The 27,489-nt window shown below is 45.0% G+C and overlaps 1 protein-coding gene across 1 annotated transcript; it reads left to right on the top strand.

The window, feature by feature from the left end:
* The first annotated feature begins 355 nt into the window (after window positions 1-355).
* On the top strand, window positions 356-4,999 carry LOC134409363 (cis-aconitate decarboxylase-like). The gene is made up of 4 exons (XM_063142076.1): window positions 356-634; window positions 1,978-2,070; window positions 2,700-2,905; window positions 4,081-4,999. Exons 1-4 carry the CDS (start codon window positions 356-358, stop codon window positions 4,997-4,999), a joined length of 1,497 nt encoding a protein of 498 aa, XP_062998146.1.
* The last annotated feature ends 22,490 nt before the right edge of the window (window positions 5,000-27,489 follow it).

Here is a 27,489-nt window from a genome sequence, read left to right as displayed (position 1 = left end):
ATATTACAACGAATGCCGTTTGGGCTGAGCGAGATGTGGCGTTAAATATCTCTTTGCACTTCTTTTTTTAACCAAAAATATATATATGCAAAAAGTAGCTGCTTGAAGGCTGTTGTGGGGATCACAGCAGGTGGGGAGTGGAGGGGAGCAGAAGCACACACCGTTTGTGTGTCTGTACAATGTTCTGATCATGCACCCTTGCAGAAGAACACACAGTTTGCCCCACTGCCTCTTTTTTTTGTAGGTTGGCGATGCCGTATGGACAATGCTTGAAGGTGCTATCTAGCTAATTTCTGACTGCCTTACTTCTATCCAGCAGTGGCTTCAACAGAGTCCATAAGACTGGTTGAGCGGAATGATGCTGTTCAGGGTGCTTGAGTGGACCTGCTTTATTCACCACACAAGCACCTTCCTAGTCATTTACCTGCCCTGCCTTACCTTAGCAGCCCCGGAGAAGAGCCCTTTGGAAGAGACAGTCACGGGCAGCTTTGCTTCCTTCATCCATGGCATTCGCCCTGATCACCTCCCTGATGTGGTCCGACATCGGAGCAAGCGAATGATCCTCGACAGCATTGGGGTGGGGCTGGTGGGTAGCACGACCCACGTATTTGAGATCGCGCTGCGGTATGGCCAGGTAAGACTTCCAGCACCAGCCATTATTGCGACTCCAGATAGTACACAAGCCAAGGTCACAAGACAAGGAACTCCACTGCTGCTCTTACAAGACCAAAGAGGGACTGAACTAGCCAAGGTTGTTCTGAGCAAGCCAAGCCATCAAATTTATTTATAAAAACCCATTGGTCATCACAAGAGCAAGTCAGAAATGGTCCGTCCTCCTTCCTGTGTTATTTCTGCACAGACCATTTCTTCAGCATTAAGGTTGTCTTTGGACTCTGGTGTATAAACATTTATTTCATAGAATCATAGAATAGCAGAGTTGGAAGGGGCCTACAAGGCCATCAAGTCCAACCCCCTGCTCAATGCAGGAATCCACTCTAAAGTTATTTAGTTAGTTTTGTTTAAAGCATTTTATGCACATCTTTGCACAAACTCTTGCAATAGGGAGGCAAGTCTTAAATCAGGGATGGGAAATGTGAGGCCCTCTGGATGTTGGCCCTAGCTAGCATAGCCATTGGGGAGGGATGATGGGGACATGAGAACCTAAGAAGAGCCCTGCTGAATCAGACCAAGGGTCCACCTAGTCTGGCATTCTGTTCCCACAGTGGCCGACCAGCTGTCGACAGGAGACCCACAAGTAGGACATGAGTGCAAAAGCACCCTCCTACCCATGTTCCCCAGCAACTGGTATACATAGGCATACTGCCTCTGATACTGTAGCACATAGCCATCAGGACTAGGAGCCATTGATAGCCTTCTCCTCTAGGAATTTATCCAACCGCTTTTAAAGCCATCCAAGCTGGTGGTCAACACTACATATTGCGGTAATGAATTCCAAAGTTTAACTCTCCACTGTGTGAAGAAGTCCTTCCCTTTATCTGTCCTGAATCTCTCACCAATCTGCTTTATGGGATGATCCCATTGTGTTCTAGCATTACGAGAGAAGGAGAAAAATGTCTTCATCTCTACTTTCTCCACACCATGCACAATTTTGTACACCTCTATCATGTCTCCCCTAATTTACCATTTTTTCTAAGCTAAACTATCCCAGCTTTTGTAATGTTTCCTCCAACCCCTTGATCATTTCATTCACTCTTTTCTGCGCTTTTTCCAAACTTGACAATATCTTTTTTAGGTTGCTGTAGCCCATGAGAGTTGTACACCATCAACATCTGTAGGGCTACACATTCCCCCATTCCTGCCTTCAATGAAATTTAGTGTTGCTTTCAATGCCAGGCTCATTTCCACCCTCGCTGCCCCTAGTCCTGCATCTTGGCGGGAGGATCAGAATCCCCCTAGAGAGCTAATAACCCAAATGTCCTCTGCTTCTCTCACTAGGTTTTCCTTTCTCATTATCAGGAAACTTACTCATCCAGCCCCATTAGCTCGGTCTATGGAAGGAAAGGTTTGAAGGTGTCTCCTCCTCTGGCGGCGTTTGTCAATGGCGTGGCGGTAAGTCATTTCCCCTCCTTTATACCTTCTGGAGAGAGGAGTGTGGAAGGGTGTGGGGCTGGTCAGCCATCACTGGGACCACTTGGGTAGGTATAGGATTTTTATTCACACTGACCTGTGATTTTTTTATTCACATTTTCCCTCATCTGTTTTGCTTGTGCCACTGTGTTCAAAGTAGATTTATAGACCCAGGGTGCCAGCAGAACCTCCAATATGGTCTCAGCCTGTTTCTCATTTTCATGAAGGCTTTGAACTCTCTCTCTCTTTTCCTCTCTCTTCCTTTCATTTTTTTTCTTTTTCTTACCCACTTTCTCATTCCTTCCTTCTTTCCCCCTCTCTCATTCAATGGGAGACTCTTATTCATTCTCTCTCTCTCTCTCCTCTCATTCTCTCTCTCTCTCTCTCTTTCTTTCTTTCTTTCTTTCTTTCTTTCTTTCTTTCTTTCTTTCTTTCCTTTTCTTACATTCTTTCTCCCTCTCCCCTCTCTTTCCTTCCTGCTGTCCTTCCAAAAGAAGGGTTCAAGCACTTTCTCCACCAGAGCATATTCCAGAATTGAAAGCAAGGTGTACTTTCAGTCACTGCCAAACTCGGAGATCTCAACGGATTCCCCTTTCCTGGCTCCCTTGCAGGCTCATTCAATGGACTTTGATGACACTTGGCACCCAGCCACTCACCCATCGGGGGCTGTTGTACCTGCTCTCCTGGCGGCCTCCCAGATGTTGCCAGTGGCTTCCAGACCCAGCGGCCTTGACTTCCTCTTGGCTTTTAATGTGGGCATCGAGGTTCAAGGGAGGCTCCTGCACTTCTCTCATGAAGCTCACAACATTCCCAAGAGGTAATGTTTTTTCAGATCCTCTGTGGTTGGTTAGTAAGCAGCTGGTCTCAGTGGGTGGGTGCTTGAGTTACATTTTGGGATTCTTTGTCATTTTGGCACCAGCAGAAACTAGAGTGACTTGAACAGAGACGCTCGGTGTTATAGAAGAAAACTCTTCTAGCTCTGGTATTTGATAATAATAATAATAATAATAATAATAATAATAATAATAATAATAATAAATTTATTTGTTACCTGCCTCTCCCTCTGGATCGAGGAAGGGCACAACACAAATGCAAACATCATATATCTAATTAAAACATTCAAAACTAAAACATTATTAAAAGCAGCACATTATTAAAAGCCAAATTTAAAATTCAACTGGGTAGGCTTGCCGGAAGAGATCAGTCAATAATAATAATAATAAATTATTATTAACAACAATATTAACAACAAGAACAACATTATCATCATTATTTATATCAAACTCTTCTACAATTATAATCTGAATGGCTAACAAATATACATGGAATACAAAGATAAAATACAATTTAAAACAACCAGAGGCACAATTCAAGAGGGAAAAAAATACAGAGAAGAGCAGCTGCCTGATGAGTGCTTTTGTGTGACTCAAGAGCTGCATAGTTTTTTGATCAGCTGAGGCCGGTTGCACCCAGCAAAAGGTATTACCGGTATGGTTTGCTTTACTGTCTTTTTTGAAATTCTGGCCAGATCTGCACCTTGTGTCAAATCATTATGAACGTGGAATAAAAAGCAGGAAATAACACTATGAAAGCGGTATATGGAATGTGGATGGTGCCCTTCAATACCGCTGTAAAGCTGAAATACAGATCCAGCTGCTGTCTCTTCTGCCTCTCAGAGGGGAACAAAACCCTGGGCTTTGCTCATTTGCATTTCTTAATATATTTGAAAGGTATACACTTTTTAACAAGGAGGGTGGGATCCCCCCTCCTCCAATTTAGGCAGGGGACAGCATCTGGTCCCTTTGAACATATTTGTGAGTCCTTAGATGCTGCTATCAACATGGCTCAGGGTGGGTTACAGTATTATAAAATATGAACAAGACCTCCCCGGCTCAAACGACTTCTGTCAAAGCCTCCCAAAGTCTTTCATTTAAAGCACCCAGCCCAGCCCCTTTCATGCCATTCTAACCACCTCTGGGCTTTCCTTTATAGGTTCCACCCTCCTTCGGTAGTTGGCACAATGGGCAGTGCTGCTGCCTCAGCCAAGCTCCTGTCCCTCAACGCAACCCAGTGTGGCCATGCTTTGGCGATTGCAGCTTCCCTGGCAGGGGCACCCATGGCGAATGCTGCCACCTCAGCCAAACCCTTGCATATTGGCAACGCCACTCGCCTGGGCCTAGAGGCAGCCCTCCTAGCAGCCCGTGGGCTGGAGGCCAATCCGCTCATCTTGGATGATGTCCCCGGCTGCGCGGGCTTCAGTGCTTTCTATAGCGACTACCAGCCCAGGCCACTAAGCCTGCCAGCAAACAGCTTTGGATTCCTTCTGGAGAGGCAGGACGTTGCGTTCAAGAGCTACCCGGCGCATTTGGGAATGCACTGGGTGGTGGAGGCAGCCCTTTCGGCCAGGAACCTTTTACTCAACAATTCCGGCTCTCTCTCTCCCTCTGCGATCCGCACCGTCATCCTGAGAGTTCCAGTATCCAAGTACATCAACAGGCCCTTCCCTGCATCTGAACACGAGGCCAGGCACTCGTTCCAGTTCAACGCCTGCTCGGCCCTCTTGGATGGCCAACTGAACATCTCTTCTTTCAGCGACGGCAACATCTCCCGCCAGCAGCTAACGCAGCTGCTCTCCAAGGTGGTGGTGGAACACCCGGAGGACAACGTGGCCAACTTCGACAAGATGTACGCGGAGGTGGTGCTGATCCTACGGAATGGAGACATCCTGACCGGCCGATGTGACACCTTCTATGGGCATTGGAGGAAACCCCTGAGCAGAGGAGCGCTCCTGAGGAAGTTTCGATCCAATGCATCTCAAGTGCTTCCAGAAGACAATGTGGACAGCGTTGTCAAAATGGTGGACAACCTGGAACATCTCTCAGATATTTCTTTCTTGGCTTCTTGCCTGTAATGTTGAGGATACTAAGGAGTCTCTAAACCCCACTACAATAGCAACAAAAAGGGAACAAGCTAGTTTCCAAATTCTGTAGGATTCTAGCACCCAACTGAAAAACAACCTTGAGTAATGAGAATAACTTAGGAATGCGATTGATCATTATTTATTACTCTTTCTAAGTCTCTGTCTTCTGGTTGCAGAGTATGGGTCTTCTTGGTGTGTTGTTCTAGATGCCTGCACATCTAACATCCACCACTGATTAAAGACCCTGATTGAACTTTGGGGATAAAACATACGCGTGTTCTTTCTGGGAAGAGATATCATTTATTTATGGACTTGATTGATATCCCATCTTTCCACCAAGAAAAATGGTGTTCATGGTGCCATTTGGTTATCATCTCATCCAGAAGGTGAGCAAGAAAAAAATGGCAAAGGTTTTGTTTAAAACAATTTGCCAAATCTTCCCTACAGAGTGATCAGTACAAAACTGAATCTGTTTGGTGGCATTTCTCACACAGATGCCTTATTTCCTTCTGCTTTCATATGATTGGATTATTTTATTGTTCTGCTGGTCAGACAGAAAGTAGAGTCTTAGAGTCTGCAATGAAACTCTTGTTTTCTGAATTTAAAACCACATGTTCTAGTTTGACATTATTACATGAATGTTCACCTTCAAAAGCGCCAGTTAAGGTGAGCATGGTTTTGGTTACAAGTCCAGTTGTTGTTTTTAAAGCCTTCAAACATTTAATGCATTTGCTCTTAAAAAAAACAAATCTTTTCCAGAAAGTCTGCTTATACTGATATAGTACAATTAAGAGGCCAAAGAATGGAGGCGACTGGACTCCTTGGCTACAGCCACAGGCATTGCCTGGGTCTGAGATCCAGGGCCAGCCGCCACGGCCTTGGAGAACTCTTCAAAATGTCACACACTTCTTTTTCAGTTCCTTGCATTGCTGCTGATCAAGATTGTCACATAGCCTAAGAAGTTGATTTGTATGGGGGAAAGTCTAAATAAAAGATTTTAAATATATTTGGAGAAATGTTTAGCGTTGGGTTCCCGTTTCCCATAGGGAAACCTGTGCATTTTCCCCATGTCTTTCAGCTGTGTGGATGAGGCTGACTGTGGATCCCAAAGTCAAGGGTCCCCTTTCCCTCGCCAGACCACCCTTCTATATCAGAGGTATTGAAGCTCAGACCTATGGGCCAACCTGGCCTTGCCCAGATGGCCATAGAATCATAGAATCATAGAATAGCAGAGTTGGAAGGGGCCTACAAGGCCATCGAGTCCAACCCCCTGCTCAGTGCAGGAATCCACCCTAAAGCATCCCTGACAGATGGTTGTCCAGCTGCCTCTTGAAGGCCTCTAGTGTGGGAGAGACCACAACATCCCTAGGTAACTGATTCCATTGTTGTACTGCTCTAACAGTCAGGAAGTTTTTCCTGTTGTCCAGCTGGAATCTGGCTTCCTTTAACTTGAGCCCGTTATTCCATGTCCTGCACTCTGAGAGGATCGAGAAGATATCCTGGCCCTCCTTTGTGTGACAACCTTTCAAGTATTTGAAGAGTGCTATCATGTCTCTCTTCTCTGGACTAAACATGCCCAGTTCTTTCAGTCTCTCTTCATAGGGCTTTGTTTCCAGACCCCTGATCATCTTAGTTGCCCTCCTCTGAACACGCTCCAGAAACCATGTCTGCTTCTTTTTCTCCCTATCACAAACTGTATGGTGGGGTCTCTGTTTTGGCTTTCCCACCATTTCCCCCCTACTCTAAAACTCAGTAACTGGCCATAAGAGCTTTAAGCTAACATTTGCTGATATTTTGGTCCCTTCATGGATCTATGGATTGCAATAAAGATGTATGGTATGGTATATTTTGGCCCCAACCTCTTATGCATTTAGCTCCATCCACTGCTGGAATTCGACTCCTAAGAGCAAAATTTAATTCAGCCCTCAGACTGGAAGAGGTTGAACAACCCTGTTCTATATGGACTCTGAAGCCTGCTGGACCCTTCAGCAAATGCCCCACAAACACACACTTCTCAGGGATGCTGCTACAAGCTTCATCCCACATACCTGTTTCCCTCGAATTATCCCCTACAGCGCTAAGCTGTCACCGTTGTTGTTGTTGCTACCGGGTGGCTAGATCTTTTGCATACCAGGAAATGGGTTTAAGGGGGGAAATGTAAAAAAAATCATTTAAAAAATCAACGGATGACCCAATCCATTTCAAAATTGGTATGCTCAAAGCTCTCCTTAATATCTATTACTGTGCCGATTTTGATGTCTTTCTCTTTAAAGCTTACGCAGATGTAAGCGTTTCTTTAATTTTTCTTCAAAACCTGCTCCTGCGCCCCAGTGTCCGCTCGGAAAACAACAAATGAGACGCTCGAAAACTAGTAGCAAAATACGGCGAGGCTTTTGCCTTTGAGGCACAATTAAAGCAGGATGCATGGGAGTACTTCACAGTCAAAGCAGATTCTAAGGTGGAAAACTTCGGAGTCCTTTGCACACAATTCGCAGTGATTGCACAGTATAATGCTGGTGTGATAAAGCTCTACAACTCCTTCTGCCTTAGCACTGCTCAATACCTTGGTCACCAATCTTGCAACTGTAAAGCTACTCTGATAGAGAGGGAATTTTGTATAGCTTGACATCCTTCCGAGTGCTTCCCAGATCCCCCCCCCTCTGTGCCACATTACTCTGCTCCCTAGAGATCCATGCGAAAGGCAGAAACCAGAATTGGGTTTTGATTTGGGGTCCTTAGAGGGGGTCACCCCACTTGCTCATGAGAACATCCCGCATTCAGAGTTCCGCCTGCTGTCGGAGGGCACTTTTACACTGCAGATGTTTTACTCTGCAAAAGAAGCTCGTAACAGAAATGTTGCATTCCTGAACACGTGGTTATGGGTCACAGGACAGTCACAAAAGCTCATGGCCTATTTTGCACCCCAGATATCATACACCTGGAGCTGACAAGGAGAATCATTGTTAGAAAAGGAAATTGTGGAAAGAAAAGGAGACTTGAGACAGGCAGGTAAATAACATTCCTGGAACAAAACCGCAGTAGCCTGGCTAATGTGAGGTTGAAAATAGTTAGGGTCTGGCAAGCAATTCACCAAAGCCCCTTGTTCGCAGTCATAAACAACCTCAAGAAAGAGGCTCTTGTCCCATGTTCCACAGCCAACAGAGACTTCCCTTGCAGGTGTTTCCTTGCAAACAAATTTATAGCGGGGAGTCAGGGGTTGCAGGTTGCCACTTTCCCCCTGGCATAACTCCTTTGCCCTTAAAAGTTGCAGGGAAAAAAATTCAATAGGCACAACTTTTCCTGGCATGAAGACTTCAGGTGGGGTTGCTGGCCTCCAGTGCCAAGCCAAGGAGAGAAGCATGAACTGATTTGCTTCTACATACCATTTCTGTGTCCCTGACTGAAGAGTAGAAAAGTGTAGGGCATGGGTGCAGTAACTTAGGCCTTGGCTCAAATCCTATCCAGCTGGGGACCCAATCCGGACCTCTGGGGGTTAGAACACAAGAACATAAGAGCCCTGCTGGATCAGACCAAGGGTCTGTCTAGTCCAGCACTCTGTTCACACAGTGGCCAACCAACTGTCCCACAATCAGGACAGATGAGATAGGACCAGATGGGACCACTCCTTCCCCTGAATGCTGATTATTTGGTGTTTTCCTAGCTTTTGAACATTTCCCCCCCATTCTAAAGGGTTGAAAGGTCTCACCTAAAGTGTGGTTACTGGCAATAAACTAAAATATGCTGGTAGAAATGTACATATCCAGGGGGGAAATAGGCTGGGATTTCTGGCCTCGCCCAGCATTGAAATGTGGCCCCTGAGATCATCTCTGAATTGGAATTTGGCCCGTGGGTTGACAGTGGTCAATATCTCTGGTGTAAGAGGTGCAAAGGAGGCCTTTGGGAAAGCAAAGGGTCTTTTGGCTGGGAAATGACACGAGAAGAAGCAACATGTTAAGGACAAAGGAGTGGCCCTTTCCAAAATGCTTTCTCCCCACACCACCTTGGGGTGATGGGATATGGTCGGTGTAGTCATGCACCAGAAGCCGAAAGAGGATCAATGGGGAGCAACAGCTTGGGTACAACCCACCTTCCTAAGTCTGGGATGGGTGCAGGAGAGACGATGGGAGCACCTGAGGATTATCAGAGAGGAGGGGGGAATCACATTTCTCTACCATCACTTTGCCTCCTGTTTCTGTCCCACAACAGGGACAAGGAGCTTCCTCTGTCTTCACATGGGGAAGAAAGAGGAAGCAAGCATAGAATCATAGAATCATAGAATAGTAGAGTTGGAAGGGGCCTACAAGGCCATCGAGTCCAACCCCCATTCAATGCAGGAATCCACCCTAAAGCATCCCTGACAGATGGCTCACCAGCTGCCTCTTGAAGGCCTCTAGTGTGGGAGAGCCCACAACCTCCTTAGGTAACGGATTCCATTGTCGTACTGCTCTAACAGTCAGGAAGTTTTTCCTGATGTCCAGCTGGGGCCTGGCTTCCTGTAACTTGAGCCCATTATTTCATGTCCTGCACTCTGGGATGATTGAGAAGAGATCCTGGCTTTCCTCTGTGTGACAATTAGCATGTGGCCCATTCAGTGGGCATTTTTTAAAAAATCTCACAGCGTCTTCTGCACGCAGCAGGAAATGGTAGCAGGTTTTGTTATAGCCCCTTCAGATTGAATTTTCTGGGTCTTATTTTGTGATGGAGAAAAGATCAGAGGGAGAGGGAGAAGCATGGGAGGATTGCTGAATCGTCAAAATGCCCTACGAAGAACCGTGAGTGGGCAGTCATGAGCGTGTGATAAAATGCTCGTCTGAAGAGTTCCCTTTCTCAAGACTCTGTTTCCTCCCTGGAGTTGTACAACCTTTCCAGATGCCCCAGGAGACTCTGTCGGAGACCCCGGCCCAAAGTTTGAGAAGCACTGGTTTAAGATTACCAAGGGGTTGTGTCTGCTACAGGCAAAGTCAGAAGGGAAGCCAAGACACATGGCTCTCTGTGGAGATGTGAGGTATGAAAGATGCTTTTAGCAGCAATGCTCACCTTGCTGTTGCCACCACCACCCTTTTGCCTGGCTCCAAACCACTCCGATTAACTGAACCAAGGACTGGATTCCATTCAAAACCCAGTGGGTTACTGATCCCAATGCCTGTGCACAAGAACCCCCACCTCAGCTGCTGTCTGTCTCACAGTTCTAGCAACTGCACACCCTGCAAGTGTCTCATGTCCTCCCTGACAGGATGGGATTGAATTCTGCTCCAGTTTTCAGTCCTAGGAGGACATCTTTCATACCTATGCGTGATCAATTGGAGAAAATAGCCAAGGAATCAACCCCTGGGAACTGTCCATGGTGATGAAACTAGGCTTTCTGCTGATAGTACTTCGTCGCTATGAACCTCCCAGGTGAGGTTTGAAGGCCTAAGCCCTGCTGGAACAATTCAATACCACCATCACCCTTGCCAAGTCAACTCACACCAGTGGCTTTCCCATTTCAGAGGCTCTCAAAATCACGGCCACTTTAACTTTTGTGCTGTCCATCATACATCCTGGTCATAAAAGCTTGTTAGTTAACATCGCTTTTGACTTGTACTTAAAAGCAACTATAATCTAAAATTAAAACAAACAAACAATGCAAGCAAAATGTATAAGACACACATTTTTAACTGGGCTTTTAAAATTACTGCTATAGTTATTTTAAAGTTTGCTTTTAAGACTTTAATGTATATTTTTATTTGATCATGGTTTTATGCCCTGAAATTTTTGTAAACCCACTTGGTTGGTTTTTGCAGAAAAGTGGTACAGAAATACAATCAGCCAACAAACAAACAAATAATGAAATAAATAAAGATATAACTTAAGTAGCAGAAAGCTACCTAGTGGGAGCATTTGTAAAACTCTCAGAGTCAAACATTATGTTTTAAAGGAGGCATAAGAACATCAGAAGAGCCCTGCTGGATCAGACCAAGGGTCCATCTAGTCCAGTAGTCTGTTCACACAGTTGCCCACCAGCTGTTGACCAGGGACCAACAAAGTAGGTCATGGTGTAACAGCACCCTCCCACCCATGTTCCCCAGCAACTGGTGCACAGAAGCTTACTGCCTCTGATATTAGAGGTTACACTTAGCTTCAGGGCTAGTAGCCCTTGATAGCCTTCTCCTCCAGATTTATCCAATGCCCTTTTATAACCATCCAAATTGGTGGCTATAACTACATCTTGTGGTAGTGAATTCCAAAATTTAACTATGTGCTGTGTGAAGAAGTCCTTCCTTTCATTTGTCCTGAATCTCCCACCCATCAGCTTCATGTGATTGACCCTAGGTTCTAGTTTTTTGAGAGGGAGAAAAATGTCTTCCTGTCCACATTCTCCACACCATACACAATTTTGTACACCTCTATCATGTCTCCCCTCAGCCACCTTTTTTCCAAGCTAAACAATCCCTGCTGTTGTAACCTTCCCTCATAGGGGAGATGTGCCAGCCCCTTAATTGATTGATTGATCGATTGATTGCATTTCTATACCGCCCAATAGCCGAAGCTCTCTGGGCGGTTAATCACTTTAGTTGTCATTTTCGGCACTTTTTCCAGCTCTATAATATCTTCTTTTAGGTATGGTGACCAGAACTTTAGGTGTGGTGACCAGAACATGCCACAAGTATATGGACTTACTGCCTATATGCTTGTGGCATGTTCTTTAGTGAACAAGCCTGGAGGAGACCCATTCAGGAATCTACTCCCAAGAAATCACTCCATTCAGTTCTACATTCTGGATTGTCACACTCACATCCAGAGTAAACTGGAGAAGAGGAGGCAGGAGGGCAAGACGTAGCCAGAAATGACTTCTCATGTGTCAGCATGTGGATTGCCGACTTCCTGGATATTGAGGGAAATGGACCAGCCTTTGGCTGTAAAGTCTGTAGGCTCAGAATGTCACCCAGCTTGTTCCCCTATGCCATGGACAGTGATGGGACGCTCCTGGGGGTGCAAACAGTAGGCAGTGAGGCTGTGAAAACAGCCCACTCATTCTCAATATTGCAAATGTTTACTAACAGGGACTGGCTGGCGAGATCACATTACGCCAGTCCTTTTACAACTTCATTGGCTGCCAGTCCAGGTCCGGGCCCGATTCAAAGTGCTGGTATTGACATTTAAAGCCCTAAACGGTTTGGGGCCAGGTTATTTGAAGGAATGCCTCCTCCCATATGTACCTGCCCGGACCTTAAGACCCTTCTCCGTGAGCCCCTGCCAAAGGAAGTGAGGCAGGTGGCTACTAGGAGGAGGGCTTTCTCCGCTGTGGCACCCCGGATGTGGAATGAGCTCCCCAGAGAGGTCCGCCTGGCACCTACACTGTACTCCTTTCGTTGCCAGCTGAAGACCTTTTTATTCTCTCAGTATTTTAACACTTAATTTTAACTTAAATTTAAATTTTACTGTTCTAACTCTGTATTTTAATCTTATATCAAGTTTGCTGCATGGTTTTATCCTGGTTCTGCTTTTTACACTGCATTTTGTATTTGTGCTTTTAACCTGTTGGTTGTTTTATTATGGTTTTAATTTTTGTGAACCGCCCAGAGAGCTTTGGCTATTGGGCGGTATAAAAATGTAATAAATAAATAAATAAATAAATAAATAAATGTTTGGGCACAGGGATGCCTTCAGACTTCATCTTCTCAGTGTGACGAATGACACTGTTCCTCTCAGCCAAATTTAGCACCCCTAAGGGTGCCTCCAGACTCCTTTTTGTACCATTCCCTTTGGTCCCTCGGTGACCTTGCTCAACTTCCCGCACCCTCAGGATACATCCACACCAGCAGTTATCAGGAAGATATAGTAGAGTTTACCCTGGATCCTGTGATCCTTTATTGATTGTGATTCCTGCCTTGGGTTTTTCTTCTTCTTCTTCTGCACAAAAGACAGTGGGTACCCCACCCCATTAAAGAAGCAGCAGAAGCTTTTATACAAGAAAAGTTTAACATTATTCCGCTTCCTGGCTTCCAGTCTCTTTCTTTTTCAATCGTCAGTGTCCACCATGAATTCATTTGCACATACTTTCCCCTTGTTGGTTTGGTTGCTAATTTCTTTTAGCAGAAGCAAAACACCCACACCTGCCCAGCATTGACCCCTTGCTGAGAGGGTTGTGAGAATACCCCTTGCCTGCAAGATGGTTCAGCTGCAAGCAAGATGGGAGTCTCTCAGTTTGTGTCTTTTTGAGAAAAGCAAGGCTGCCCTCTAGTGGTGAACCTAAGGCAGCTAAAGGTGGGACCTTACTTTTTGAGGTTTGCATTCCCTCCAACCACTACGTCAGTGGTTCTCAAACTTTTTCAGGTCACCGCCCCCTTGGTTCCACAAACTCATGCCCAGTGCCCCCTACCCTACACTATAAAACTCATTATTCAGAATAGCGGTTTTCAATGACCCACTAAGGAAGATAATAACAATAAAATTCAAAACAGTAACAATTAATTGAATCTGTATTCAAAATCCAATTACATTTTTTTAGTTTATTCAATTCAACGTAATTGATGAACTTGATCCAGTGATATCATCTTTTCAAAGTCTGATAGTCATTTAGCAAGAATATTAGATATCACATTTAGTAACTAGGGTAGAGTACCTCACTATTCTGTACATTCTTAATGTGAAGTGATAGCAGTTTCCCAATGTCTGTTTTAAAGTCACTTAAGATGAGTCTTAAATTTAGTAATCTGGAGTCCATTTCTTTGTTTGGCGAGAAGCAGGCAGACCACACTAAAACCATATTCCACCAAATATGATGTTGGAAATGCAACCAGGAGCTTCTGAACCACTCTCCATAGTGCAGGATAGCGATCAGAAATTTTCTTTCTGATCAAAACTCCTGGTACGATTTCTTAAACTTTGCCCTTTTAAATGGGAAGCACCCGCCGCTGGCTTGCCGAGGAAGGGAGGGAAAAGAGAGTGAACGCCTCTGTTTTGAAGCCAGCGTGGCGGGGCACACCAAGCAGAGTATGTCTCCTCATTAGCACTGTGGTGCTTTTGAAACATTTCAATTCACTGTTAAATGGACTCTTCTTAAACGGTATTAATACATGTTGTGACATACACTGGATAAATTGGGGTTTGTTTTTTTAGGACACTTAAAAAAAAGGCTGCTCTCTATTGGTTCTGGAAACTTAGTATGCTGCAATTATGTCTTAATTGTGAGCTGTAGAATCAGTCATGTGACCAAGGCCATAATGGGGTGGCCATTCCCCCTTGGGGGTGGCCATGTTGGAGTGGACATGACCCCTAGGGGGCTGACCGTGTGTCCTCTTTTTTGGTTTCCAAAATATGGTCACCCTACATGGAGTTTGCCTTCTTTACAGCTGCTGCACACTGGGCAAAGGATGCCATAGGTGAGGTGCCTGTCAGTCCTCCTCACTGCCTGATGTGGCAGCATCCTTGTCAGGTATTAGAACAACAGTCCATAAATACAGAAGGTGAGAAGAGTGTTTTATCGCACCCTCAGTACTCCTCACTTACGGATGTTTGTAGGTCCTTTTGATGACATCCATGTGTCTCCCACTCCTTCTTGCCTTTTTTCCATCACAAAATAGACCCCTTTAAAACCAATATATATTTTTAATGGAATATGCTGCCGTTTCCTGCTGCGTGCAGGAAAAGCGGTGCAATAAAAATGGCCACTGAATAGGCCACGTGGGCATTGTTTACTTCCTCTTTCTTCCCCTGTGTGAAGAAAGAGGAAGTATCATAGGACAGAAGCGGGGAGGAAAGCGAAGGTAAGGAAACACAATCCCCCCTCTCTCATCAGAGAATCTGATGAGGCTCTCGGTTTTGCTTTCCGTGATGTAGCTATTCACTGTATTCCCATGACAGTTTCAATATAGCTCTGAGGAGTTCCACATCTCACAGTCTGGAGGCCAAGCTCAGCACAGTCCCCTGAGCACGTGCCATTTCCCGGGGCTGCCCAGCCCATTGCCAAGGGCAACATGTCACGGAGGAGCATCTCCATGGACTGAAAGAATGTCCAGCAGCCACAAAGACGCCAGGCCAGTAACTTCGGCTCCTTTGAAAGCCCAGCAAAAAAAAGTATGTGGGGTTGGGGAGGGGGCGGGAGGGAGAAGGCGAACCACAGAATGTGCTCTTGGCGTCCTTGGACACTTCTCTGAATTCCTCCTCCTGTGCCAGGGCCACAGTCGGGGTGAGGCCTCATAGCAATGGGCTTCATTCAGCACATGATGAGAACTGCAGCTCTGTGGCTGAAGCCTTGATGCTGAGCGAGAGCGCTAGTCTGCTGAGCCTAGGGTGGCCATATTCTGAATCCTCAAAGCCTGAATACAATTTTTTAAATGTATTTATTTATTTATGTATTTATTTTTGCATTTAAAATACATAAGTCATTTGACATAACTCAGAATGCATAAACATCAATAAAATAACCTTGATTAACCTGGCACTTCCAAAACTTCTGTCTTAGGGCAGGCAAGAATAGTCACAGGGTCTGCAATAGGGCAGGCAAGAACAGTTGGAGAATCTGCAAGAGTAGCCAAAATAGTTCGAAGAATCTGCAGTAGCGCAGGCTAGAATAGCTGAGGGTTCTATGTCAGGGCACACCAGAACAGCAGAGGAGAGCATGACTTTTGCCAGATGCGGCCCATCTGGGTTGAATGGGGAGATCTAACACATCCTTTGAAAAAAAACGGTAATTGATCCAAGAAAATTGGCAGAAAAGAATGACAGATGCCCTGCTATTCTGAAATCAAGAGAAAGTAAGGCCACAGCTAGACCTGAGGTTTATCCTGGGATCATCCAGGGTCCGCCCCTGCTTGAGCCCTGGATCCCCTGTGTGTCACCTAGATGAACAGGTTTGACCCCTGGACGGTCCAGGGATAAACCTTAGGTCTAGCTATGGCCCCAGTAAGACTTAAGTGGTTCAAACAGTACTAAAATTAGAATAATAGAATAGTAAGAGTTGGAAGGGACCTATAAGGCCATCGAGTCCAACCCCTCAATGCAGGAATCCACCTTATAGCATACCTGACAGATGGTTGTCCAGCTGCCTCTTGAAGGCCTCTAGTGGGGGAGAGCCCACGACCTCCCTAGGTCATTGGTTCCATTGTCATACTGCTCTAACAGTCAGGAAGTTTTTCCTGCTGTTCAGCCGGAATCTGGCTTCCTGTAACTTGAGTCCATTATTCCGCACCCAGCACTCTGGGATGATGGAGAAGAGATCCTGGCCCTCCTCTGTGGGACAACCTTTCAAGGACTTGAAGAGTGCTATCATGACTCCCCTCAGTCTTCTCTTCTCCAGGCTAAAAATGCCCAGTTCTTTCAGTCTCTCCTCATAGGGCTTTCTAACCCTAACCCTAACCCCAGAACATCCTCATTGCTGTACAGTTAAATCAGCAGGATTCTTGAAGTAAGAAAACAATTTCTCTAACTAAAACAGGTTCTAAAATATTGGTGGGTGAAAGGTTGGGTGGAAATTGACTTCTTGTAGTAGGTTACGATATACTCAAAGGGATCAGGACAACATACAGAAAGATTTGGGAATGTAAATATTTGGCAAGTTCAAGAGAGGATATAAAAGAAAAGGTCTCTTAAAAACAAACAGAGAACCAAGAGGCCATTTACAAATGTGCAAAGAGGAATATATATTGAAATGTCACAATAATGACAAAAAAAACCTTCAGATGCAGCAATGGATAGAAGCAAAATGGGGTTGTCAGGGGACATTCTCTTTTCATTTAAAAAGGTATTTACAATATCTGAGTGGCATCAAGCACAGCAGGAGAACTACAAATAATGTGTTGCTGTAGCGTGCATAAAAACTATATATTCTCTGTTCAAACCAAAACTGATGCAAGAATGAGTTCTTGTTTCACTATCTCTCATTCCATTTGTCCCCTGGAATCCATTTTCTTTAGAACGACTACCTTGCATAATCAAACAACCCATGGCTACCAATCCTTAGGTTGTTTGTGAGTGTGTGTGTGTGAGCAGGTAAGCTGGTTTTCACCCACTTCTGTTTCTGAACCATCCTAGGAATGCCTCATTCCTGGATTGTTGTCATGATGTCTGAACCCAGCACTCTGGGTTGTTTAAAACTCTGGGTTGTAACCCTAAACAACCCAGAGTTTTAACCCACGATTCATCATTGGGTTAAAATTGTGTGTCATTTAACCCTATACAACCCAGTGTGCTGGGTTTGCACATCAGGACAACAACCCAGGAACTTTGGGGGTTGTTTCTGAAAGCAGAAGCGATGCACACATTAGAGGCAGCCTGCTTGCTCTCTGCTGCACAGCTATGGCTAACTCTGAGTTTAACAACCCACAGTTAGCTTACAAAAGGAACCAGGTGTGTCCAGATGTACTTACACATAAACCAGATGAGGCTCAAATGTCCACCAAACGGCTTCCTAATGTTCTCGGTCTTTGTATCTGATTTATGTCTTTGCCTTAAGGCCTGGTTTGTTTGCCTGATGCATACTGACAGAGGGCACAATTCATGATCTTTGCTATACATCATCCGTTGACACATGCCAGGGTACGTGCCCTGGGTGTAATGGCTGGCACCACTGGGACCGCTAATTGCACTGTTGCCGTGGATTAAGGGGCACCGTTATATATGCAGACATCAATTATTTGTTTTTGCGATCACATTACCACCTCTCTCCACCAAGAGAACCTGCTTTTGTTGAGGTTTCGCTTATCATACAAGTCTGGGGTGTGTGGAGAGTGTTGGGTCCTGGTATGGACCATGGTTTTTATCTTTTCCTTTATTTCAACAATGTTCTGCAAAACCTGGAAGAAGTGAAGAGTCAGCAGAACATCATCACTTAAAGGTCAACTTTGCAGGTGGACACTTATTGAATAATTGGATTATTGCATCTGAGATTGTTCAATTAGTGGTTGCATCATTTGTACAGTGCTGTCTATAAAAGAAGCTGTGTTTGTATCATATTTTTATTCCTCTTCCTGTTCCTCATCTTACCCCACCTTGATGTGTGCTGTATTACTACGATCGTCTGTGAGTATTTGTAACTTGTACTGCCATAACTAAATTATATATCTGTCAGTAAAGGATTTACTTTTAAAACTTACAAGGAATCCTTGCCTTACTGGTCTTTGCTGCGTCCTAACTAAAAGCTGTTTGTTACTCTGCTATTCACTGGTTCAGCCTGTAACTTCCAGCACGTTAAAAGCCCAGTGATTATCCAACAGAGAGTCAACCCTCAGCGCACAGCACTACGGTTCTCTTTGTCTTGTGGCTGCCCAACTTGTCTTTGCCGTTGGCCCCAAGGCCTGCCTCCGTGCCTGCTGTCTGCTTTTGATTCTCTCCCTGCTGGGCCTGCTTCTTCCCTCTCTCCCTTTTCCCCAGGAGCCCATTTCTTCTCAGCCTCCTTTGGTGCCCAAACATATATTTTAAAAATAGAAATGAGAGAGAGAGAGAGAGAGAGAGAGAGAGAGAGAGAGAGAGAGAGAGAGAGAGAGAGAGGGAGGAAGAAATAGCCTTCCTACCTGTTTGGGTAGTACTTTTCTGCCAGGTTGTCCTAGGTCCAACATGTGCTCTGTTCCAATCTTATTTATTTAAAACCTTATTTACCCATTCAAAATTTCGGAGCGGTGTACAAGATAAAATAAAAACAGAGTAAAACACTTTAAAATAGATTTTAAAAGAAACAAAATGTAAAGTGAACTGTGGCTGGTCATTAAGGAAAGGCTTCCTGGAATAATGATGTTTTCAGGAGGCGCCGAAAGGAATAAAAAGTGGGTGCATGCCTGACCTCCAGAGGCAGGGAATTCCATAGGAGGGGGGCCACCCCGCTGAAGGCTCTTCTCCTGGTGGATTCCAATTGTAGGATGGGTCTGTGTGGAACCACCAGGAACATGCCCTCAGATGACCTCAGTGACCGGGCAGGTTGGTAGGGGAGAAGGCGCTCTCTCAGGTATCCTGGTCCCAAGTTGTTTAGGGCTTTGTCCACAAGTACCAGAACCTTCAACCTGGCCCGGTAGCGAATAGGCAGCCAGTGCAGTTCCCTCAGCAGAGGAGTTCCATGCTGGAAAGGGGCAGCTCCAGACAACAGCCGAGCTGCAGCGTTCTGCACTAGCTCCAGCTTCCGGAGCAGCTTCAAGAGCAGCCCCACATAGAGCGCGTTGCAGTAATCTAGCCTTGAGGTTACCAATGCTCGTACCACCATGGCCAAGCTATTCCTGGTCAGGAGAGGCCATAGTTGGCGAACCAGCCAAAGCTGGTAAAAGGCACTCTGAGCCGCCATGGCCACTTGAGCCTCCAGCGACAGAGATGGATCTAAGATAGATCTTAGAAAGATCTAAGATTAGGGTATCTAAGATAGATCTTAGATAGATCTAAGATCCACCCACCCACCTTGCACCAAACAGTTGAAAACTAAATGGAAGAGATTGTCCCCATCAGTGGAGGCTGGTGACTCTGATGTCAGTCAGCGAATCTGCTCTGGGTTTCAGTAAGAACTCTAAAGGAGCTCTCCAAGGTGCCTCACATCTTGAATAGCCCCTTTAGAGTTCTGACTGAAGCCTGGAGCGAATTCACCGCCCCACTGACATTGGAGCCACCAGCCTTTACTGGTCCCTGCGTCTGTTCCGATGCCCGAATAGTGTGCTGATTTTCACACAGGGTTGCCCCTGAAGCACTTTTGGACTTTGCCAGAGCCTCCAGTGCCATCCCTCTGTTGACTGCCCTAAGTCTCTCGCTTAACAATGTTGGTAGTCTGTACTAAATGTACTGCATCCACCCCTAACCCCCAACATCTTTGGGTTCCTTGCTCCAGTCATGTCATTTTCCCTACAAGAGTATGGGGTGGTGGGTGGTGGAAGTGAGTGAATAAAAAATGTGTACACCAAAATGTTGCGTGAAAATCATGCAAACGTCTCTGTTTCCATGATTGTGCGCAGCTGCTTCCAAAGAAACTGAAGCGTGTCCTTATAGGTCTTCGTAGAAAATGCTGTGTGTAAAGCGACAGATGTAATGTCAGGCTTCCTCTCTGCTTTTGTAGCTGCGCTGCCATCCTGGGGCCATGAGCGGTATGGCACTGGGCGGTTTCAAGGCCCAAAGCTCCTTCTGTGAAATTGCAGAGGGCTCAGCAACAGTTGCTCACACAGGAAAGGTGCTGCTTATAATAACTCCAGGGAAAAGGACACTTCTGCCTGCTGTGGCAGGATCTACACTACTGCTTTAAAACGGTTTGTAACAGTATTGATAACTGTTGGGGCCCAGGACCCACTCCACATACAGTTTTCAAAACGTTTTCAAAGTGTTATATCCTACTTGATGTAGATCTGGCCACAGTGACCAGCAATCCTTGGTGCTGATGGAGATGGCTGAGCGGTGCGGGGCCATAAAATGGCTTTGCTTATTTACGGTGCGGTGTTTGCGCGTTTTAGCAAGCCAGGAGGCCAAATAGCGGCCAGCGTTGAGTGCAGGAGAACAACCTCTCCGCCCTGGAATATAATATTGGAGGCCTATAGCATCCAACATTTGTGGCTGATAAAGTCTAATGTAAGGGACCGCCAGGGGCTCAGAAGTCTGAATTCTTGAGCCCAAGAAATTTACCAATTGGATCCTTCTCAGGTACAACCAATTTCAGTGTTTGGTCACGGAAACCTTTGTTGCCAAAAATAATTCCCACGCACACAAACCTCCTTCTTTTGCACGCTTCACCGAGCGATCGCCTCCTCAGACATGCCGGCTGTTTATTCTCTCAACCCTTTTTTTGTTTTGTTGCCATCTTTCTTGCATGCAGACACCCATCTCTGCCGCTCTTCCTTTAGCACCGTGAGGCCAAATAATATAGAAAAACAAACAAAGTTGTGAACTGCCACAAAGTCACTGGAGAGAGATTTAGGGGTGCCAGGAGATGCAGTTGTGCACCAGCCAATGAGGAATGAAACACTGATGGTCCCGTCTCGATCCAGGAATGGATTTGGTCTTTGCTCTTGGGCTAATTCATCACCTTACCCAGATACTTTAAGCTAGGATCTGCTGTGGGTGAGAAGGGACTAGAATTGCTGGTCACCTGTTACTTTCTGTTTTCAGTGGGGGGTTATGGGGGTTGTAGTCCAACACATCTCCTGGGCGCCAGATTGAGGAAGTCTACTTTAGGAGTTAGTTGGCTTCAAGGCACAGCAAGATACCACGCCCTCTTATTTTATTTTTTTATTTATTTATTTATTTATTTATTTATTGCATTTATATACCGCTCCCATAGCCAGGGCTCTCTGGGCGGTTTACAGAAATTCTTTTAAAGGCACAAGGCCAGGAAAAAACTAGGAGGAATGCGGTAACTCCTCCTCCGTGGAGACTTTTGCAGTCCTGGTGCACATATCCACTGGACGCCACCCCTGTTCAGGTTCACCGCTCTTTACTGGGCTCTGTGCCTTTTACGGCTGCATGCGACAGGCAGGAATGCCACAAGGGAAACCATTTCTGGTGTGGATGTCCAGTGATGACGAAAGCTGCTCTCTGTTCAACATCTGCCTGTCATGCAGCTATTAAAAGCCCAGGGTTTGCAAAGAGGCAACCCAATTCACCCTGGGCCTGGAAAAAGCATGCTAGCAGCCGCATGTTTTGGGCATCCCTGCTGTAAGAGCAGTTTGATGTGCACAAGCCAGCAGGGTGGGCTTTCCAGGGCATGGGGGTACCTGAGACCTCACTAAGCTGCACTTTATGGCCCAGCTACACAAGCAAGCTGAAAAGTTGGCAAGCTGAGTGCAACGCTGGCAGCTAGAGGTGGAGATGCAAAGATGGGGGGAGAGGAGAGGAGAGAGGCGGAGACTCAACCTGGGGAGAACACAGGCAAAATTCTGGGAGCTGAGTAGATGCAGCCACTTCCCCCACCCTGTTACATAAGGGAAATGGCTTTTGGGGGTGGGAGATTGGGGGTCAAATGGCAGCAGCTGCAGGGATGCTCAAGGCGGATGGGTGGCAGGGAGGCCTCTGGAAGAACTGAGTCGGAACAGGGACGAACCTGGATTCTTTGCAGCAAACCTGCAGGAGTCCTGTTCCCTCAAGGGGCTCTCCGCTGCCTCCCAGGTGTGCTTTGTTCCTGCTCCTAGCAGGCTCTGGGCTGGGCCACCTTGTTTCCCCGGCTTCTTCCTTGACCCATCTCCAGCATGCTCAAGAGAGGATCCAGCAGAACAGAACTTGGAAGGGCACATCTGTTGCCATGGCAACCCTGGAGAGAATCGGAAGCCTTGGATTGGCTGCTGGTGATGTCACCTTTCCGTCCTGCTGGACCACCAAGATTAAGGGAGTTCCTGCTTGCATTCTACCTCTACCCCACCCCACCCCACCCCTTTGTGGGTTCCTCATGGCACGGCATGTTCTGGCATGTCAAAGCGAAGCTGGTTGCAATTACATTTACGACGGGGCCAGAAGAATCCTTGTCTTCGTTGAAAAGGGTTTTTTGCTTTATCCTCAGAACTGAATTTCTCACCACATTTGGAATGAGAAAGGAATTTCTCCCAGCCAGGTCAGGTTAGGTGTATCGGTGGGACCCCACCAAAATTCTATTGTAGCATGTGGCTTGACTGACTCACTCGAGCCAGCTGCTGTGTTTTCTGAGCCATGTCTATGAACTGCGTAGGTGTGTCTGGTCCAGAAGGGTTTGTTTGCTCTTGAATCCAATCCTGTGGAAGCGATGGTGCGGTAGGGAGGTGCCTGTCCTAGGATGTGTGGTGGACTAGATGATCTCTGGGGTTCACTCCACACAAGACAATGCAGGGAGCAGCAGGAAGACTGGTGAGAGCAAAGGCATCAGGATTTTTGTTATTTATTTACATTTATATACCGCCCCACAGCTGAAGCTCTCTGGGCGGTTTACAACAATTAAAAATAGTAAACATTAAAAGTATACAAAAATTTAAAAAACATAAAAACAGTATAAAAACAACAGTATCCATTTAAAAACAACAATTCTGGGGTCCATTAAAAACAAACTTAACGTTGTTAAATGCTGTTAAAATGCCTGGGAGAAGAGAAAAGTCTTGACCTGGCGCCGAAAAGATAACAACGTTGGCGCTAGGCGAGCCTCATCGGGGAGATCATTCCACAGTCAGGGGGCAACCACTGAGAAGGCCTTCTCCCTTGTTGCCATCCTCCGAGCTTCCCTCTGAGTAGGCACTCCTACTCCTGACAGCTTGTACGTTCAAGCTGTCATCTGGGCCCTGACCAGAAATAGCCCGGAGGCAGGGGCGGACATGAAATTGGAGAATCCAAGTGTATTTTGTAGGGTAGGCTCCTGAGAAATGCTTCATTGATTCTGACGCCGACGCGCCCCCCCCCCCCCCGGAACATCTAACATCTTTTATTTATACAAGAAGGCTTATTTTGCCTTTCTAAGGCAACCTACTCCAAGCAGGTTGCAACAAATAAGGCCAGAATTACACAATGAAACCCCTCCCCCAGTTATCCAGACAAAATGCAATCAAACACAATACAACACAAAATGATAGGCAATCAACACAGATAAAGCCGTATCTTCAGATGAAACGCCTTTGCAAAGCAAAAAGCCCGTTGCGATGTGGAAACTTCTTTGCCAAGAGAGTCACTCCAGCTTCCTGAATCAAGGAGTGTGGTGCCGAGAACTCAATGCAGTACTCAAGATGAGGAATCTTGGAATTGTTGTAGGTCACAAGCTGAATATGAGCCAACAGTGTGATATGATTGCAGGAAAAAAAACAACCAAAGCAAAGCAAATGCTATTTTGGGCTGCATTAACAGAAGCATAGCTTCCAAATCACATGAGGTACTGGTTCCTCTCTATTTGGCACTGATTAGGCCTCATCTTGAGTACTGAGTCTAGTTCTGGGCACCACACTTCAAGAAGGACGCAGACAAGCTGGAGCGTGTTCAGAGGAGGGCAACCAGGATGATCAGGGGTCTGGAAACAAAGCCCTATGAGGAGAGACTGAAAGAACTGGGCATGTTTAGCCTGGAGAAGAGAAGATTGAGGGGAGACATGATAGCACTCTTCAAATACTTGAAAGGTTGTCACACAGAGGAGGGCCAGGATCTCTTCTTGAGTGCAGGACATGGAAAAATGGGCTCAAGTTACAGGAAGCCAGATTCCAGCTGGACATCAGGAAAAACTTCCTGACTGTTAGAGCAGTATGACAATGGAACCAATGACCTAGGGAGGTCATGGACTCTCCCACCCTAGAGGCCTTCAAGACACAGCTGGACAGCCATCTGTCAGGGATACTTTAAGGTGGATTCCTGCACTTAGCAGGGGGTTGGACTTGATGTCCTTATAGGCCCCTTCCAACTCTACTATTCTGTGATTCTAGGATTTCCTCAGTTTGCTGTGGCCACTGCAAAGGCTCTCATGCTTGTCTCAGTCTTATGAGTCTCCCCCACAGACAGGACACAAAGGAGGGCCCTCTCCCCAAAATCTGAAGCAGACTGATCTGGGAGGAGGCGCTCCCTCAGGTATCCTAGACTGAAATCATGTAGGGCAGTGGCTCCCAGTTAGCTAAGTGCTGTGGACCCCTTGTTTTTCAAATGCCAAGCTATGAACCCCCTCCTTTTCAAAAAATCGTTATCTCTATGGTAGTTACCTGTGTGAAGCAATTTTTTGGAGAAAATAAGGGTTAGCTCCTAATAAGCAAAGGATTTTAGGTATACTAAAAAACAGACCATAAAATTTGTGATATTTCTGATATTACCACACAAAAATGTCAATGATTTAGTTAGGAATATAAAGACGAATTTAATTTTACTAACGTCTAGTTTACAATTGAACAAATTACGACACGTCTAGCAGCTACTAAACCTAAATGTGATGGGAGAAATCATGCCTCTTTTTGTCCTGAACAATCCCTTCCACATCCGGTTCAACATTTCCTACTTTTAATCTCAAATCTGGATCAACAGCCGATTTCTATGCTTGTTCGTCATATAACAAAATGTCGAAAATGTTTGTTCACAAAGATATGTGGAACAAAAGGGAACTAGATGTTTCAAAGCTTTTTCACCTCACTTCTTATAATCAGGAAAAACCTTCACCCACAATTGGTCCAGTCTATATTCTTTGAAAAATGAATCATGTCAACAAGTGCTTCTTGCTCTTCTGCAGATAGAGTTGTTAGTTGTACGTCACCGCGTTCAAAAGGATCCCTTATCCATGAGTTTTCAGGATTAGGTGCAGGGAAGTAATCTCTGAAGCTAGTCGCTAAATCGCACAGGTGCTCTGTGATGTTATATTTGACTTCTGTTAGGAATTCATCATCAGTGGACTCCAGAAATGAATGGTGAATATGTGAATGGTGCCATGGACCCCCTGGGTGGGTTATGCGGATCCCCTGGGGTCCGCGGACCACCAATTGGGAACCACAGATGTAGGCCTTTAAAAGGTCATCACCAACACTTTGAATTGTGCCTCGAAAGGAAAGGGTAACCAGTGCAGCTGTTACAGGACAGATCAGGCACGTAGACTTCTCAATTTGGCGGCGGCGGGGGGATGGGTTATTTGTTTACATTTATGTATATATTTCTATTTTTGGAAACCATCTTTCCTCAACAATAGATCACGGAGTGTTTAAAGCCACATATTAAAATAACAAGTACTCAATAAAAGGAAGTGAGGCAGACGGCTACCAGGAAGAGGGCCTTCTCTGCTGTGGCACCCTGGCTGTGGAATGAGCTCCCCATAGAGGTTCACACTGTACTCTTTCCGTTGCCAGCCGAAGAGCTTTTTATTTTCCTCAGTATTTTAACCCCTAATTTAACCCCTAATTTAACCTTGTTTTAATTCCGTATTTTAACCTATATCAATTTCTGCTGTGTGGTTTTATCCTGGTTGTGTTTTTTATATTGTATTTTGTATTTGTGTTTTTAGATTGTTGGTTGTTTTTATGCTCTTCGTGGTTTTAATTTTTGTGAACCGCCCAGGGAGCTTCGGCTATTGGGCGGTATAAAAATGTAATAAATAAAAATAAATAAAAATAAACAAAAATATTACATTTTCATTATAATATTATGATAGTTTACACCTAGGGTGACCATATTTTGGAAACCAAAAAGGAGGACAACATGGTCGGCCCCAAGGGGGCGTGTCCACCCAAACATAGCCTTGGTCACATGTCTGATTTTACAGCACACTTTTAAGACAAATCTGTTCTACATAACATCTTAATGTTAAAATCACTGAAATAAAGAACAAGTGAGAGATTCAATGTATCTGAAATTAACTTCACTCACTCCTACTTTTGTAGGTTTTGCTGTACTTTGAAGCTTTTGCTGTACTCTGTGTGTTACATTCTCCCCTTCCCTCAAATATCTTTTCTGACTGTATCTTCACTCATTGCAAGCTGCTGTTGTTGTTAACAGGGTTTGCTACTGCCCCCAGATCTGTTTCAAATTTGGTACAGCTAAAGCTCTACCTAAAAGCTATCATGGTGCCAACTTTCATCTCTTTAACTTTAAAAATGACAGTTTTAAAAATAATAATTTTAAAACCTCATTTTTTTAAAAAAAACCCTACAAAATCAAAGGATGAACGGATCTGTTTCAAATTTGGTGTGGCTAAAGCTCTACCTAAATCCTTTCATGGTGCAAAGTTTCATCTCTTTATCTTTAAAAATGACGATTTTAAAAATAATAATTTTAAAACCTCAATTTTTAAAAAAATCCTAAAAAATCAACGGATGAACGGAACTGTTTCAAATTTGGTGTGATAAAAGCCCTTCCTAAGAGCTACCATTGTGCCAAGTTTCATGTCTTTATCTTAAAAAATGATGGAGTTATAAGCATTTTTGTTAATTCCCATTAGAGCTGCTCTTTGGAAAAAAATCCGGATTTCCCCTCCCCATCCCGGATTTGTCACCAAAAACCCGGAAAAACCCGGGCAAAGCCCGTCATATGGTCACCCTATTACACCCTATCCCACCATCCATAGTCCTATACAATATACCAGTGTACTTCAAACTTTTACTCCTATGACCCAGTGCAATAATATCATATACCCTCAAGACCCTACCCTCTTCCTGTGCTCAGTCTGAAAATGTCTGACATGTAATATGCTTTCGACTCATTAGTCAAGACATACTATATTAATTTAAGGAGGTTCTTTATAATTAAGACCCAGTGAGCTCTCTGGAAATTACTTCTAAGTAAACATGCATAAGTTTGGGTTGCTAAAATTTCCTGACAATTGAGCATGTTTTAATTATGACTGCTTTCTGGATGTTAGTGTGGATGTATTTTGGTAGGCCCAGTTTCTGAAGGTTTTCTGTATAGTTTTTTGATGTGATGCCAGTGACTGATGTGACTGATGGAATAACTGTGACCTTTTCCTGTTGCCATAGTTCTTTGACTTCCATGGCCAATGGTGTATATTTTCCTCTCTTTTCTTCTCCCTTTTCAACAATATTTTTGTCATTCGGTATTGCTATGTCTATGAGGTATGTGTTTTTTTCTTTTTTGTCTATGACCGTTATGTCTGGTTGGTTGCAGGATATCGTGTCGTTGTT

Source organism: Elgaria multicarinata, chromosome 15, assembly GCF_023053635.1.
Source record: "Elgaria multicarinata webbii isolate HBS135686 ecotype San Diego chromosome 15, rElgMul1.1.pri, whole genome shotgun sequence".
In the NCBI taxonomy this organism is placed as follows: Eukaryota; Metazoa; Chordata; class Lepidosauria; order Squamata; family Anguidae; genus Elgaria; species Elgaria multicarinata.
Note: the sequence above shows the minus strand (reverse complement) of the source record. Positions and strands in the feature narration are given on the sequence as shown.